The sequence below is a fragment of the Priapulus caudatus genome, unplaced genomic scaffold, assembly GCF_000485595.1.
Source record: "Priapulus caudatus unplaced genomic scaffold, Priapulus_caudatus-5.0.1 Scaffold2, whole genome shotgun sequence".
Lineage (NCBI taxonomy): Eukaryota > Metazoa > Priapulida > Priapulimorpha > Priapulimorphida > Priapulidae > Priapulus > Priapulus caudatus.
This window is the reverse complement of record NW_014577063.1, coordinates 734383-750028: the sequence shown is the minus strand read 5'-3', so window position 1 is coordinate 750028 and position 15646 is coordinate 734383. Positions and strand designations below refer to the sequence as shown.

The following is a 15646-nucleotide window of genomic DNA, read 5'->3' as shown; positions in this document are numbered from 1 at the left end:
ATAGGCTATATCTGTCTACTCACCCGGCGTGCTACCATGCTATTAACCCTAGCAAATACATATTATACTACTTCTCGGACTATAATAGCAAGCTACCGGGTACAATGTAGTGGTACAGCATGAAAACTGGGTCAACCTTCTGCGAGACCACTGCCGCTCAGGTACGGTCACGTCTCTCGATTCATCTAGGAAAGACTCTACGAAGATGTTTCCCCTACTTGTATCACTTCTATTTACATATACAGAAAACCCCGCATTGTGATCATGCAGATACTATATATGCGTTCGTAACATACATTCAGAAACTGCGTGAGGATTTCTAAGCAAGCAATCTTTTTATTAGCTGTTATTTACACAGCTGAAGTTCTAAGTGTATAACATAGAACATTGCGCGCACGCATTGTGTCCCATATCAGCTGTCCTGAACTATATACATTTTTGTATACAGCGCACATACAATTAATACCAATATACAGCTGACGAGCATGCATGCATATATAGTACCATATGCCATCGTGTGCACTAGTAAACACACAAGATAATGGGGACATTTACAAAGTAAGATCGGCAGTCAGACTTAACACGGTGCTGACAATAACTGCCAAGATACCTTACATTGCATCTGACAGTATGCATTCGAATCGATACGATATGCGCAGCTGGGTTAAAGTTCATTCTTCTATAAACACAAGTAAGTCACTGACCGTGTGCGTACCTATACCACTTACTCTTTTTCGAACTTTGAAAGCACATTATTGATCCTCACATTGAAACTGTTCTTCTCACTTCCGTGAGTCACGTAACTATAGCTACAATTTCTTTTACGGGGGCAAATTAAAGCTAGATCATGCTTATCTGTATAAAATTATGTTGTATAAAACACAACACGACCTTTTCCTCCCAACGCATACTTCGTGGTTAGTTATGTTATGAATTTATAAGACACCCAATCAATTATGTAGACTGTAGTGGTGCTATAAAGTGACGCCCTCATAATCATACGGGTGAGCACACTTCTATTCCTATATCTGCGATGCACACATCAACAACAACCTACAAAATATAAGCTTGGCATATCTTTAGGGGCATTCCCCGGTGTCCGCAGGACGCGACTCCATTGGGGTTTTTCCCATTACTGAAACTAACCCTAACCCTAGCTCGCGCTACTTTGCCGCGGCTTGCACATGCACCCGTGCGGATCGAGGTAGGTGTTACAGAACTAACGCCTAATGTCGACAGTAATTAACTTACAAATCCATATTCTATAGTAATAAACGTACATTATCGAGCATTTGTATAATATGTCACTTACTTTGTTCTAGGTGACAAATGCCATCCTTACTGTCCACGTCCGAAACGGCCTCGCCGTGCTTAACCTCTCGGTTACATGAGAGACCCTTGTCACATTCTCCAAGTGTTCCGTGAAGCCCACCACAGGATTCTCCTTCGACTTTGGCGCATTCCATACAACACTTACACGGATCCCTGACAGTACCACCCGTACAGTTAACTGAGGGAACGCATTCTTCCGTGATGCACTTTTTACACGTGAGGCAACTAACCCCAGTCACTGAGAAGAGGCACAAGAGGAAGAAGAGGATGCATTCTCTTGCCATGCCACTGACAGGCGTGTACCAGCTAGCCTGCTTATTTCGATCTGATACTGATAGTTTCGAAATTCCAGCGTGTGTGCGTGTCGAGCGGCGCTCATCTGACGACGGCAATGCTGATCAAAGTCCGTTTCTGACTCTGAAGGTATTTTTTGACATCCTGTGGAGAACGGCTCACTTCACCGACGAGTTTACATCGAAGTGGTGTCACATTTTCCTAACCGGGTTATATGAACGGAGCAATCGATGCAGACAACACAAGCGTCGCGGCTTCTCGTGCTGTTTACGCGCTGAGTTGTGCGTACGTCGCGCCGCCTAGTGGTCATTATTTACTTGACTAAAACTTGCTCGGCATGTGATAATCACGCCTGCGACACGGACACCGAATAAATAGAGCACATATCAAATAAATTGTTGTTGTTTTTGAAGTTATACATCAACTAGGATAATCCAGTTGACTTATCTATACTGTACTGATAGCCACTCGTTTTAAAAATTGGTGTATTTCCACTGCACCTGTAATCTATGCCGCAGGTGGTTTTACTGCATTTGTAGACGGACTCCATATCGTTGGAATCCCAAACATTGAACGAGTGGTGAGTTCATGCAGCACGAGTCAATGGACTTTGGATTCGGCTAGTGAGCCGTCTATGTGTAGTTTTCGTTTCACTCGCTCCAGCCGAGTGGCGCAACGTAGCTGGAAACGCAAAGGAGTTTTGTAAGTTTAGGTGTTGCTGTGACGTTGTTAGTGGTTAAAGCGGTTTCTGTTCTTATTAGTTAGTACTTATTAAATTAGTACATAAGTAGACGATAGCTAGTTAGGCTGAATGGGTCGTTGTCGTATCAGGTACTACAGATATGTACCCGAGGTACATATATCAGGAGTAGATAATAGGGTTCCCGATTAATATTGCCTATTAGTATTATTGGTAAGAACTTATTTCCATCCCTCAAACCGCCCTAGGTCGTTTCCGATGTGCATGTCCCACCGCCGCGGCGCGTTAGGCGTTTAGGGTTAGGTTAGGGTTAGGTTAGGAAAAAAACTGTTGTGAAAAAAAAATTCGCGGTGGGACCTGCGGCTGCAGACCGGAAGCGACCTAGGGCTGTTCGAGGGATGGAAATAAGTGCTTACCTATTTATATTATCTACTCCTGACATATATATATACACAAAGTGTACCAGACTTGTACTACAGAAGTGTACCCTAACCCTAACCCTAACCCTAACCCTAACCCTAACCCTAAACATATACCTCATATAAAAATATAAACAATACTAAACAACCTAAAACTACCTCGGGTACATATCTGTAGTACCTGATACGACAACGACCCCATCTGCGCTAGTTAGTGCATTATTATTTAACATATTTTGATCACAACTGACTTTATTCAACGCCGAATGCTACGCCAAGAGAACTTGTAGTTGTAATGTCAAAATAACTAACCGCAAGAAAATCAATCATACAGTGACGATTTTGATGTGTACAGCAAACACCAAAACAAAAGTGAGTGACTGAGTCAGCAAAAGGCACGCACACTCACAAGTTTGTTTGGTGTCAACAAGTGAAGTCTATGATGGTAGATGTATATACTATCTATGACTAGTTTTTGTCGATTTTAAGGAATAAGCCTTTCTGTGGGATTTCTGGAAAATCACCATCGAGTACTCCTAGCATCATAATTTATTTAATTGTTGTTATATTCTGATTGAATTTTTCAGGTTTACAATAATAATTGCAAAGTTGGACACGTACTACAGCTTTGCAAGCACAAGATGAACCTCTTTCTACACATCCCGCTTATGCTTGTGTTTCTTTCGTACACAGAAACGTCTTCTCCTATGTAAATAGTAGTGTGGATATTATAGATCTATACCTTTTATACATACACTGATACAGCACACAATGTACATATTTTGTAGTACACAGCCGGGGCGTAAATCCCGGCTCTTAAAGGAGGGGGGGATGGCCTGTACAAATATCCTTCCCTGAGATTCAAAAAAAAAGAGAAAAAAAAGAATAGCTAAAAAGTATGGTTGCAAACATACAAAAACACGTGAAATTGTGAGATTGCAATTCTTACCTGTGTTTTAATACATGTATTACTACTATAGTAACCTAACTGTATGCTCTCTGAAAAGTCATGAAAAGTGTTTTGAATCCTAACTTGTAGGGTTGAGATAGTGTCATCAGACATGAGAATATGGCCCACAGTATGCCTCAGATTGCAGGAAAATGGCTTAAATATTTCAAAATTTTCTTGGGGGGGCATGCCCCAGACTCCCCTAGCACTGCCATTCCTACGGCACGCGGACCTGCCTGCGGCAGCCAAGGTTAATTTCGCTCCCGGCTATCGCCGATCATCTCCCCCACTCCTCGGTACGGATTTACGCCCCTGTACACAGCTAGTATAAAGCTGCATTAGTTAGCTATATGGTTTAACTGGGCACAGGTATTGTAATACATGGCTTCTCTTATTTGACAATTTTCTGTGGGTTAACTTATTTAATTTTGTATAACTAGCAGCAGTTTGTATGTTAGATTTTATGTGGGCAATTTCTACCAAAAATTATCATTATAGCATTTGCTCATGCACATAAAGCACTGCAGAGCTTATAGTTCTAAACTATTGTTTTGTTTTTCTAGACCAGAATGGGACTACCTAACGTATGCCCAGTTTTGGCCAACCAGCGATTGTATCCACCTTAATGTAAGTATTATATCCTTGGATTTGTACATTCTGTATATAACAATTTTAGGTGCATGATCAACCTTTGCCATGTATTTCGACCAGAATTGCAGGTGTAGCATCATATACCTCGATGGTGTCTGTACATGTTCTTCTATAGTTTACACTATCCACAAGTTGCCTTCTTGATTCTCACTACGTGGTGAGAACGACGTAGCATTGTGCATGTGTTCTTTTCTAACAACCAGCCCTGCTGGTTGCTGTGATATCACATTAATTTAAAACACAGGCCTTTTATATGTATAACTGATGTTGTCCACTAACAGAATCGGGGCGAAAATGCCTGTATAATTGTGCTTCGTTTATATCTATCCATTCAAAAAATGTACATTTAACAATATGAGAATTTTACCATAATCAAGAGCTAATAATACCTATAGGTATATTTATTATATTATTAATAGGTATTATTAGCTCTTACCATAATGTAAGCTGCAATGAATACTGTTCTGTCAAGCTGAGAGTAGTTTTATTGAAAAAAAGCTTGAGTCTCGAATTTGACTTTAATTTCCTTGACTTAATTTAAGAGTACAGGTGTTCCATGCAAGATTCCAGAAAAGACCAAATCATGGACAGTTCATGGACTTTGGCCAACACACACCGGAACAATTGGTCCAGGATATTGTAATGATTCGTGGCCTTTTAATGTCAGCCTATTGAAGGTATTACCTAATATTTGAGTCCTTATTGGATATCATGCTGAGACTAGGAGGTTTTTTAAAATATTTCCTGTGTTATGCCCGGCGCACACGTGACTTATTTTTCTCAAGTAAAATGACGCATGAGTCAAATTACTCAACGAAAATCCGCCGCACACGTGAGTAAAATGACGCATGCGTCAAATTACTCAACGAAAATCCGCCGCACACGTCAGTATAATGACGCACGCGTCAAATTACTCAACGAAAATCCGCCGCACACGTGAGTAAAATGACGCATGCGTCAAATTACTCAACGAAAATCCGCCGCACACGTGAGTAAAATGACTCATGCGTCATTTTACTTGAGTAAAATAACTGACGTGTGCGCCGGGCATTAGAGACAAGCTCGTAAAACTACAGAAATACTTTGTCATCATACACCTGATATGTCACTTGCTTATTTGGAGGCTCTACTGTGTTCAGCTGGTGAATGCTCCTATGATAATTACACGGGCCATTGTACTTAATTTTGTATGGCTGTGTTTACTGTTTTAGACAATTGAGAGTGACTTGCTGGTACGGTGGCCATCATATGAAACGGAGAAACCTGAAACTAACCTGTGGTAAGATTATAAACAAACTATGGTTTGAATGGCTATTTGTTTTAGCAGAGATGACCTTGTGTACAATGGAGGATAGTAGGGTTAAGTACATTGTTGTGTTTTAGATGCAGACAGGAAGTAAATAAACAGTTCCATTCTACTCACACTAGACATGATATAGAATACTAAATTCCATTCTTACTAATTTACCGAATGTGCTGACTGATATTAGTTTATCATTGGGCTGTAGCCCATGCAACATAATTTTTAGAGTAAAGATCCAGAGAAATATACCTTGTTATTGGATTAGCAAACTTAGTTGCCTTAATTTGCACGAGGTATCTTTTGTTCAACCGCAACTCTGATATTTTGATTTTCATAATAATAATTGCAATTTGGTGCTGTTACGGTTCAATGTCTGTGTTCTGCAGGAATCATGAGTGGATAAAGCATGGGACATGTGCTGCGTCTCTTCCCTCACTTCGGGGAGAACTTAACTACTTCACAACAGGGTTGAAGCTCAATAAAGATACATCCTTAGAAAGGTAAGTATCTAGTTTTAGTTATTAAGCTTGACATTTACCAAAACTTTACTATTACTTTAATAATAGTTGTTTTTTACGATAAAATGTCTTAATCTCAAATTGTTTATTTTGTTATTTGCAACCCTCATGTTAGGAATTGTTAATAATGTCAATAATGCACTATGTTAATTGATAATTTCGAGTGTTGAGATTTTCACTTGTTTTCACTGTTGAGTATATTTATTTCTCTCTCTCTCTCTCTCTCTCTCTCTCTCTCTCTCTCTCTCTCTCTCTCTCTCTCTCTCTCTCTCTCTCTCTCTCTCTCTCTCTCTCTCTCTCTCTCTCTCTCTCTCTCTCTCTCTCTCTCTCTCTCTCTCTCTCTCTCTCTCTCTCTCTGTCTCTCTCTCTTTCTCTCTTTCTCTCTTTCTCTCTTTCTCTCTTTCTCTCTCTCTCGCTCTCTCGCTCTCTCGCTCTCTCTTTCTCACTCTTGTAGTGTAGTTAGTATGTTATGCTTTACTTTTTGTATTCGTTTACGAACACGTGATCTATGACACTGTTGTATATGCTACACGTGACGGTGGGAATAAAACATACGGGGTCTTTGAGCCTGTGTGATAAACAGAAACAGACGTGTTTACTTGAGTGTTCAGAGGCAAGAGCCTACAACACTATAACTCTCTCTCGCTCTCTCTCTCTCTCTCTCTCTCTCTCTCTCTCTCTCTCTCTCTCTCTCTCTCTCCTCTCTCCTTTCTCTCTCTTTCTCTCTTTCTCTCTCTCTATATATATATATATGGGAAATGCGTGCTAAACATTTCAGTGTCCTTGCTGCTGGTGGCATTGTCCCAACAAAAGATAGTTCAATCCAGTATGAGGTAATCCTGATGTTTGATATGTAATTATTTATAAAACGTCTGTTACCATTGTGTGTGCATGCATACCAAAAGCTCGTGTTGAAATAGGCACAGACCTAATATACATAATTTACTGTTTTACAATTTTTGTGCTAAAAGCTAATATAGAATATAGTGCTGTATTCAGTACAATTATATACATATTAGTATTACATACTAACGTGCTACAATTCAGTTATCTTATAGCTTTCAGACATTGAAAGTGCTATCAGAAAAGGACTGGGAACATCAGGCAATATACTGTGTGCTTGGGAAAAGGTATATCTTATATATATATAGTTAATGATGTAAAGCATAAAAAGGATTAATATACTCCACATCTACTGTTATATGTTACAAAAACAAATTTAATGATTATGCGTCTGACTCGCTATTAAAAGGCAGCGTATGTGATCAATGCACTGTAAAGATGGGACAACACGATTACACATTCTGAAACCTTGATGCTTAAAAAATTTGTTCACAAATATTTTATCATGTAGATAGGAGGGATTTTCACGTGGGTATCTGCGTTAGTGAATGAGGAGCATTCTGTAATTATACAGTATTTCAAGATAGAATTTTGTGTTCCTCCATATATTGCCATCTGGCTAGCTGGGTGTTCGCCATGATGCAGAATGTAATATCTGGTCTTCCACTCATTTCTCCATAGCAAGTTATAGATTTCTAGTTCACTAGAAGAGAGTATACAGCCTGAATTTAATATAACGATCACCGAAATTTAAAGGGATACTAGACTCCAGGATTTTACTGCATACAACTGTACTTACTGTATAACAAATCGTCTATACCCAGACGTACTTGTTACAAGATACCTAATATAATTGTTATAATTAATGTTAGCGTACATCAACGCTACGAAATTTGAACGGCGCCATTGACACCCGCGACCGTGCTGCCACCCTGAAAAAGTTGCGCATTTCTCAATATATTTTGCACGTTACAGACCGAGGGCTAATCACAAAGGTGCAATTATATTTATACCTAAATGCTATTTAACCGAACTATGTTTATTTTCGGACAAATTTATCCATAATATAACTGAAACTATATGTCGTTTATAAGATATTACAATCCTTTTGCTTTTAAATTAATAAATAACACCCTCGGTCTGTAGCCCTTGGCTGAAAAGTCGTTTTGCGCAACTTTTCAGATCGTGCGCTTTGAGTGGCGCTACTACAAACTGTAGTCGTTAGTTTTAAAACATTTTTTAAATATTTCTAATGGTGATTGAACCATTTAACCTAAATTAACTGCAAATAACCCTAGAACCTAGAGTAAAGGATCCCTTTAATTACATTTACCAAGTTTCTTATTTGAATGAGAAATGGGTTGTAGTAGTAATATTAACAGAAATATATGTAGTTGCTTCCTGAGACAATAATATTAAAAAAAAATTTATAACTCAGTAAGCCAATAATCTTAACGTTTTTCCCATATCTTTGTAGCACACAAAACTGAATCATCTGTACAGCATAGAGATTTGCCTGGACAAGAACCTTACCTACATTGACTGCCCTGTTGGAAAAAGCAGCATTTGGCCAGCGAACAGGTCAATTAATAACATCGGAGACCTTATTCTAAGTAACTCTGTCCTTGGGTCTGTAAAAGAATACTGGCATCATGCGAGGAAATTTATTAAGAATGTGAAAGTAATGCAACATAACGTTTATAATAAACGTGGTCGGTATGTTCGAGATACAAGCATTGGAAATATGTTTGGTAATACTGAGTTTTGTTCAGGAAAGGAAAGTATTACATATTTACGAATTGTTCACTCTTAGTTCTTGCATGGTTATCATGTATAATGTTGAAATTGGCTTTTATCGCAGAGTATTGTCGGCAGTACGTGTTATTCGGTAAAAGTGAGATATTGGATTGTATTCTTTTCGTAAGGCAATAAATACACACGATGTCTGACTTCCTCAATGAGTGATCTTAATTAAGAATTTAATATCAGCAATAGAAATGATAAGAATTACAGTCAGCATTGGTTCTATTTGTATTACTCGTGAATATCATGGCCTTTACTGTCTCGGCACTTGCCGTTTTGTCAGGCTCATTTTGAAAATGGTGCTGAAATGCTAATGAAGTGTAACTTTCTTTTGGTGCTTATTTGTAATAAATTTGGTATGTGCTAATTTATCATCGAATTGGTTTCTTGTTATATTATTTTGTCTCAATTATATATAATAATAATTTTTTGGGTTAGGAAAGTCCCACAAGTCGATATTCAAACAAAGCAAGTTATCATGTAGCAATTGCTACCTTTTGAAGTGCAACTGTTTACGTGTCATGCAATGGTGATGATGCCACTACTGGGTCCTTTTACAAGTTGTGCTTTCAATCGAGCACATGTACAACACCAAACTAAGGAAAATACGTCGGAAAGCAATGTTTATCCAAAGTAGGATCCAGTAAACGAGTAGTACATATAGGGGAACAGAGTGGCCGGAGGTTAAATTGGTTATGGGTGAGGAGAGATGGAAAAAAATTCATTTTCCGGTCATATGTTCCTTTTTGAAGAGCAGTTGGTCTTCTCCCCGATCCTGTGCCCTTCACCATTTTGCGCCCTTCTTTGTCTCTTCTCATTTCAGATCCGCCATGCTCCTTATTTGGCTCGTCTTCTTACTGTTCCATTTGCATGTCGATCAGCTCTCCTTGTTATCCTCCAGGGAATCCTCAGATTCCTGTGTCAGCTTGCGCTGTAAACATGTATAATGTAGAAATCATGAACCATAATGCCCCTAATAGCGTTGTCTTATAGTTGGTGCATATATCTATGTTAAACAGCGTAGATGGAATACAGCAGTGAAACATCTAATTGACATTAAAAAGTAAAACGTAATGAAAGTGTCAATGACACTCTAGCTCACCACAAAAAAGCACACAAATGAGAGTGAGAAGAAGTCGGTTTTAATTGAGCAACCATCGACGTACATTATAGAAACGAAGAGTATATATAGGAGAACTCCCATTATATACTCTTGATAATTATGTGTGTAATTTTTTATGTGAAAATAATAAATAATATTATATATATATAAATTATAAATAATTTATAAACAAAAATGAATTACAATTTGTGACGGTAGATGGCGCTATACCCGCTTTGATGTTTCTTAGCATAAATCATTATATCATAATAATAATAGTATAATCATAATAGTATATTAAATGATAATATGTTAATAGCAGGAATTTTGCCTAAAGATATTGTCAATAAAATCTTGTAACACGAACCAGACGAGTGTGACACCGTTATCTGCGTGTCTATATAATGCTATATAATTGCCAAACCCTACCTAATTTGCATAAAACAAATTTAAATATCAAAACCTCTAGCCCTTATTCATACACATACCAAAAATCAGCAAAATCCGTTGAACCTGAACTGACTAATGGCCATTCCCATTTTTGGCAAAAAATTGCCGTGGCTCTAAAGTACGTCGAGTGGCGTGCTCCAAAATAGGACGTTTAATATGGGAGCATAGCAGTAACAACTATACCGAATTTAAAACACGTCGGTCAAACGGTTCCTGAGTTATCGTTGACCGTAGCCAAATGTTGACGGACGGACGGACGTACGACGGACAACGACACCTGGCTCAGTTTCACAGGCACTTGGACCGTTTCAATAATAAAATGATGGTTAATAAATACAACTTGTCAGTAGCCTACTACTACAGTACCAGCAATAGTCTTAATGTTTGATTTGACCTAATAACTTCACTTCAACACCGTTCAATACACCGCTGCAACACATAGCCCGCACGCCATTGTGCATGCACAAATACACAGTAGATAGGATAGTAGATAGGTAGATAGGAGCTCCTATCTACTGTGTATTTGTGCATGCACAATGGCGTGCGGGCTATGTGTTGCAGCGGTGTATTGAACGGTGTTGAAGTGAAGTTATTAGGTCAAATCAAACATTAAGACTATTGCTGGTACTGTAGTAGTAGGCTACTGACAAGTTGTATTTATTAACCATCATTTTATTAATATTGAAACGGTCCAAGTGCCTGTGCTCAGTTTGACGATGTCAAGGTGAGCTAAAAATAAGACAAGGATCACAATGTCATGTTGGGAGAGCAGGCTCCGCCGTGCGGCGGCGGCGCTGCGATACATCAACAAGTGTGCGATACGGATCCTACCAATTTTTGGTTTTCTTTTGATACTATAATATTTACATACAGTACATATTTGCTGCGTATGAACTTTGTATCACGAGATCTAATAAGGGTGCGTACGTAGCAGTTATCACTATATCAGTATATGACCGTGTAAGGGAATTTAAGGCGTATAATAGCCTGTTTCGTAATATCCAAGGCAATTGTTGAATATACCATCCTTTGCCTTTGGCAGCGACAGTGGTAAGCTATCCTACGAGTGCGACTATATAACGTTACTTACTACTTTAGTACTTAGTGTCAAAACTATACGTATATTAATTTGATATACTGTAGCCTGTAGCTATGTAGTATCCCCTTACATCGGGGGTCGGGCCAGAGGAGGGATGTGGCAGGGGTCTACAGCTGGATGGTCAGGCGTACCCGCGTTGGGAAAAAATATCATGAACTTTGTGGGGGAATATCGACTTATATGAAAAATGCTATTTGTAGTCACTCTTCATCATTCCTTGGTGTTTCGCTAGTCTCAGTTACTTTTAAGGATACACATAGGCAGGATGAGGAATGAGCTATCCAATGCATACAGTATATATTACAATAATGATACAATGTAATACTATAGTACTTGACTCCTGATACAATGTATATCAATAGTTATAAATTAGCCATTATACTAGGCATTAATTCCTGCTAAAGATGTCATTCTGTGTCGGGCAATATCTGGTGCGACCCTTGCTGTACGTAGTACTATAGTATTATAGCCTCCAGATCAATGAAGGCTTTTGTAGTGTGGGCCTAGGTGCTATCGAAGAATTATGTTGCCTTACCAGTTAGGTTTATCTCTGTCATATATCGCTCTTGCTGCCACAGTTAGTGTCTGTGTCACTGCTTGTGGTAGAAAGCCATTGGCATTGGTGCTTGTTAATTATGGGGTTAGGTTAGGTGGTTCAAGGATGGAGAGCATGGTCAGGGTGATAACCATTATCTGGTAATGTATGGTAATGAGACATATTAATAAAATAATGTGTCTCTTTCCCTGTGACCTAATGAGTCTGAACCCTTAATTGTTTTATAACCTGTTGTTGTAGTTTGTATGTCTCTGTTTATTATTGAATCACCATGGCACTGTGTGTTTTCTTGTTATAGCCAAGCATGGACTTGTACACTCGCTGGCAGTTGTCTATTCTGACTGTCATCGCCTTTCTGGTGTGTAATGTCAAAACTGCAAATGCAATTATATGTGGTCCATTCATATGCGACGGTGTGGGAGCCTATTGCTGTGATGGAGGTATGTTCAACCAAGTCATGTAGCTCGAAAATATATATAAATTGGTCTTTTCATATATATATATGTAACCGCCCGTAGCCAGGGGGGGTTCGGGGGTTTCGAACGAACCTCCCCCGGCCCCAAGCAAAAATTTTTTTTTTTTTAAATTGCAAGAATTTCACCAGGTCGCTCTATTTAGTGTAATAATTGCAAAATCTCCATCTGTGCGGGACGTGAACAGTGAAACCCCCCTCCACGCACCCCTCCCCAGCTCGAGTCTCGCACTTGCTCCGCTCGCCATGTCCGCGTTGCGCCCCAGCAGGGCGTGTTACCAGGGCTCTCCAGGGATCGCGGACTACCAACCTTGCTCGCGCACGAAAGAAAAAACGCATCTGGAGGGGGTGTAATTTTAAAAAATGTTTCTGGGGAGGGCCCCTACCAGACCCCCCCTAATCGCGTCTGCGCAACTTCTGGTTACGTTTAGACACGCCACCTGTACAAATCCTGTACACCCCCTGCCGAGCAAATTGCCAACATTGAAAAACGAACCCCCCCCAATACAAAGCTGGCTACGGGCCTGTATGTACATATATAAATATATAATATATGTGTTGCTCCCACATATTTTTGAAATAGAAATACAAAGCCAAGAGTGCAGTTGTCTTGGTTTAGTTCAGAATCATTAGAAAAGTAGATTTCACACTAATTACTAATTTCGAACTACTGTTACAATGTATTGTTTTGATGTTATCAGTTGCAAGTCTTCTTACACATAGGGCTTGTTATTATTTTGAGTATTTTGCTACCGGGAGACACTAGTCGATGAATAATCGTGTGTCATCCGATCATGATGGTTTATTTTCAGGCACACGTTGCTGTTGGTATACCTGGTACTCATTGTGGTGGACGTGGGGGATGATATTCATGTTATTCATGCTGCTGAGCGTATGCATGGGATGCTGCTACAGACGACGATATTACTACACACGGGAGTATATTGTAGCTCACGATGTTAACACCGTGCCAGTGTATGGAACCATTCAACCACCGCCAGCAGGATACCAATGGAGTCCTGCACCTGGTGTCGCTCAACCACCCCCATATGCGGCACAGGATGCAAGAAAGCAACCACCATCCTATAATCCTGGTTTTCAGAATGCTTGAGCTCTATGTTTCATTGTCAGGAATTTTATGTAATCGCATTGCAATGAAATGTTATTTACGGAGCGAGCATGGGTCTCCGTTATATATGAACAGTATCCGTCATTCTTATTGATTCTGATATAATGATTCTCTTGAAATAACTCCACATTTTCTCATAGATTTTTGATTTATGAGGATATTAAACACTTGCTTATCCACAAATATGCTAATGAGTCGGGGGCGGGGGGGGGGATAATAGATTGTAGGATAGCTGGGGCAGACCGGAGCCAGTAGCATGTTTTACTGTTTTTTGCTAAACGGCGGAGAAGTAGAGGGAGGTCCCGGGACAAGGGGACCATGACACTGATGGCCCCCTAGATCCACCAGGGACAGTAAAAAGCTTTTGATATTAAAGATCATTCAATCTGTATATCATGGTAATATATGTATATGTCGAATTTGTTATAAGTGTTTTAATTAAAAATAAAGCGAATGTTGCAATCAGAGGCATTTGTTTTGGAAACGATTGAGACCATTTCATGTGGTTTGCATTTGTACAAAGATTGGGAGAGAAAGTTTAGTTCAGTAACAGCACAAACACAAACGGCTTAACATAAGATGGAAGATCATAAATGTTGATGTCCTAACCTCAGACACGTGACCAAAACTAAGACCTATAGTTACCGAGTAGGCCGACATTTAATGATGATGATGATAATGTTGTGTTCGCGCGTTTTAACAAGCATGTTCATTTAAAAACGGAGATAGGAATAGAGCCGCAATGGTCATATGAACTCTTTGAGTCTACTCGTTGTTCAACTCATGATAAGCTAGACTACTTTTGAGAGAAACAAGTGCAGGGGAACATGAGATCAACACATGTCATCCTTCAAGCCTTCATTCCTAGGATCCAGCCATATTTCTGATACAGTAAAACTCGCATAAAACGCCATCGTGTAACTCGTCAATTCGCTGAAGTCGTCATGGAAGTCAAAGTCCCGATTTTTTCTAATGATAAATCCATTTGAATAAACCCCCGCCAAAGTCGTCATTTACAAGCCGTTATTATGTACAAGTCGTCGCCCCAGACAGGTCCAAAGTAATACAAACAACAGTAAAATCCTATATGTATGTCGTCGTCAGAAGTGCCGCTGGCGTAGTGTATGCAGCCCAATGTACCATAGCTGAGATACCGACTGCAGTCGTGCTTCCACTGAGCCATAAATGTGGAATAATTACTTATCGTTGATCGTGCTAATTGTGATCCAGGATGGGATAATTGATCAATGGAGTACGCGGAACATCTTTCCCGCTCTGCTATGCGCGCCGCGTGTGTGCATGTGTGTGTGTGTGTGTGTGTGTGCGTGTGTGCGTGCGTGCGTGTGTGCGTGCGTGCGCGAGTGCATGTGCGTGTGCGCGCACGAGTGCATGTTGTGTGCGTGGCTGCGTGAGTGCGTGTGTGCGTGGCTGCGTGAGTGCGTGTGTGCACGTGCGCGCGATTGCATCATTGCGGCGTAGGCATACACGCTCCCGCGTGAGTGCGTGCGTGCGCGAGTATAAATAAATAAATAATACATAACTAAATGAATTTATATGTATGTATATATATATATACACGCGCGCACACACACGCGCGCGCGCACATATATGTAGGCCTACATATGTATGATAAGTATGTATGTATAATTTAAAAAGCTATATATATATTTATTATATATATATAATATATTGGAATTATATTCTAAATATCAATACAGTATACAAAATTCCACAAGTATATATATATATATATATATATATATACTATATGATATGCTATGATTTGCCCTATATTCATATTTATGCGTTGCTACTCTAAAAGGCGCGGCGTGGGGGCGCCTTTGGCTGCAAGAAGTGTCTAGTGACGTCACACAACATGACGTGTATTGGCTGTTAGATGACCATGTCAATATAAGTGAAATATACATACAAGGGACATGCACACGCATGTATTTAATTAGACTGAGGGAACAGTGATTTTCCGGACGCATTTTTTGGACCATTTTAATTTTCTGGGAACCGGGAA

General features: G+C 39.6%; 3 protein-coding genes across 10 annotated transcripts in view; 2 read left to right on the top strand and 1 right to left on the bottom strand.

The window, feature by feature from the left end:
• LOC106820257 (cysteine-rich motor neuron 1 protein-like) overlaps nt 1-1900 on the bottom strand; it is a 79333-nt gene extending 77433 nt beyond the window's left edge. For all 3 annotated transcript variants that reach the window (XM_014824812.1, XM_014824883.1, XM_014824940.1), the window contains exon 1: nt 1313-1900. In XM_014824812.1, the coding sequence (XP_014680298.1) occupies nt 1313-1616 (304 nt within the window). In that variant the 5' untranslated portion in view covers nt 1617-1900. The remainder of the gene's footprint in view (nt 1-1312) is intronic.
• A 270-nt stretch (nt 1901-2170) lies between these two features.
• Nucleotides 2171-9191, top strand: LOC106820482 (ribonuclease Oy-like). Of its 5 annotated transcripts, none has more exons than XM_014825065.1 (9): nt 2244-2328; nt 3333-3454; nt 4258-4321; nt 4888-5022; nt 5557-5624; nt 6035-6148; nt 6945-6999; nt 7225-7296; nt 8487-9191. In XM_014825065.1, the coding sequence occupies exons 2-9, from the start codon at nt 3387-3389 to the stop codon at nt 8820-8822; spliced, it is 912 nt and encodes a 303-aa protein (XP_014680551.1). In that variant the 5' UTR covers nt 2244-2328; nt 3333-3386; the 3' UTR covers nt 8823-9191. The 5 variants fall into 5 exon arrangements, with proteins under 5 accessions (XP_014680659.1, XP_014680551.1, XP_014680598.1 ...); XM_014825112.1 differs by lacking the exon at nt 2244-2328 and adding an exon at nt 2331-2386; XM_014825159.1 differs by lacking the exon at nt 2244-2328 and adding an exon at nt 2716-2734.
• A 1956-nt stretch (nt 9192-11147) lies between these two features.
• On the top strand, nt 11148-14087 carry LOC106818319. 2 transcript variants are annotated; one of them, XR_001395215.1, is made up of 3 exons: nt 11148-11414; nt 12318-12459; nt 13304-14087. XR_001395215.1 is itself a non-coding variant. In XM_014823070.1 (3 exons), exons 1-3 carry the CDS (start codon nt 11254-11256, stop codon nt 13600-13602), a joined length of 471 nt encoding a protein of 156 aa, XP_014678556.1. In that variant the 5' UTR covers nt 11150-11253; the 3' UTR covers nt 13603-14087. The 2 variants fall into 2 exon arrangements, 1 of the variants encoding a protein (XP_014678556.1); XM_014823070.1 differs by having other exon boundaries at nt 11150-11283.
• The last annotated feature ends 1559 nt before the right edge of the window (nt 14088-15646 follow it).

What these genes read in the sequence shown, in the direction of transcription:
- LOC106818319 (XM_014823070.1), top strand. Translation starts at nt 11,254, where the DNA reads ATGAACTTTGTATCACGAGATCTAATAAGG. An exon ending in TATCACGAGATCTAATAAGG is followed by an intron (nt 11,284 to 12,317) that starts GTGCGTACGTAG and finishes TTCTTGTTATAG; the next exon opens with CCAAGCATGGACTTGTACAC. An exon ending in AGCCTATTGCTGTGATGGAG is followed by an intron (nt 12,460 to 13,303) that starts GTATGTTCAACC and finishes GTTTATTTTCAG; the next exon opens with GCACACGTTGCTGTTGGTAT.
- LOC106820482 (XM_014825020.1), top strand. Translation starts at nt 3,091, where the DNA reads ATGTGTACAGCAAACACCAAAACAAAA. An exon ending in GCGATTGTATCCACCTTAAT is followed by an intron (nt 4,322 to 4,887) that starts GTAAGTATTATA and finishes ACTTAATTTAAG; the next exon opens with AGTACAGGTGTTCCATGCAA. An exon ending in TTAATGTCAGCCTATTGAAG is followed by an intron (nt 5,023 to 5,556) that starts GTATTACCTAAT and finishes TTACTGTTTTAG; the next exon opens with ACAATTGAGAGTGACTTGCT.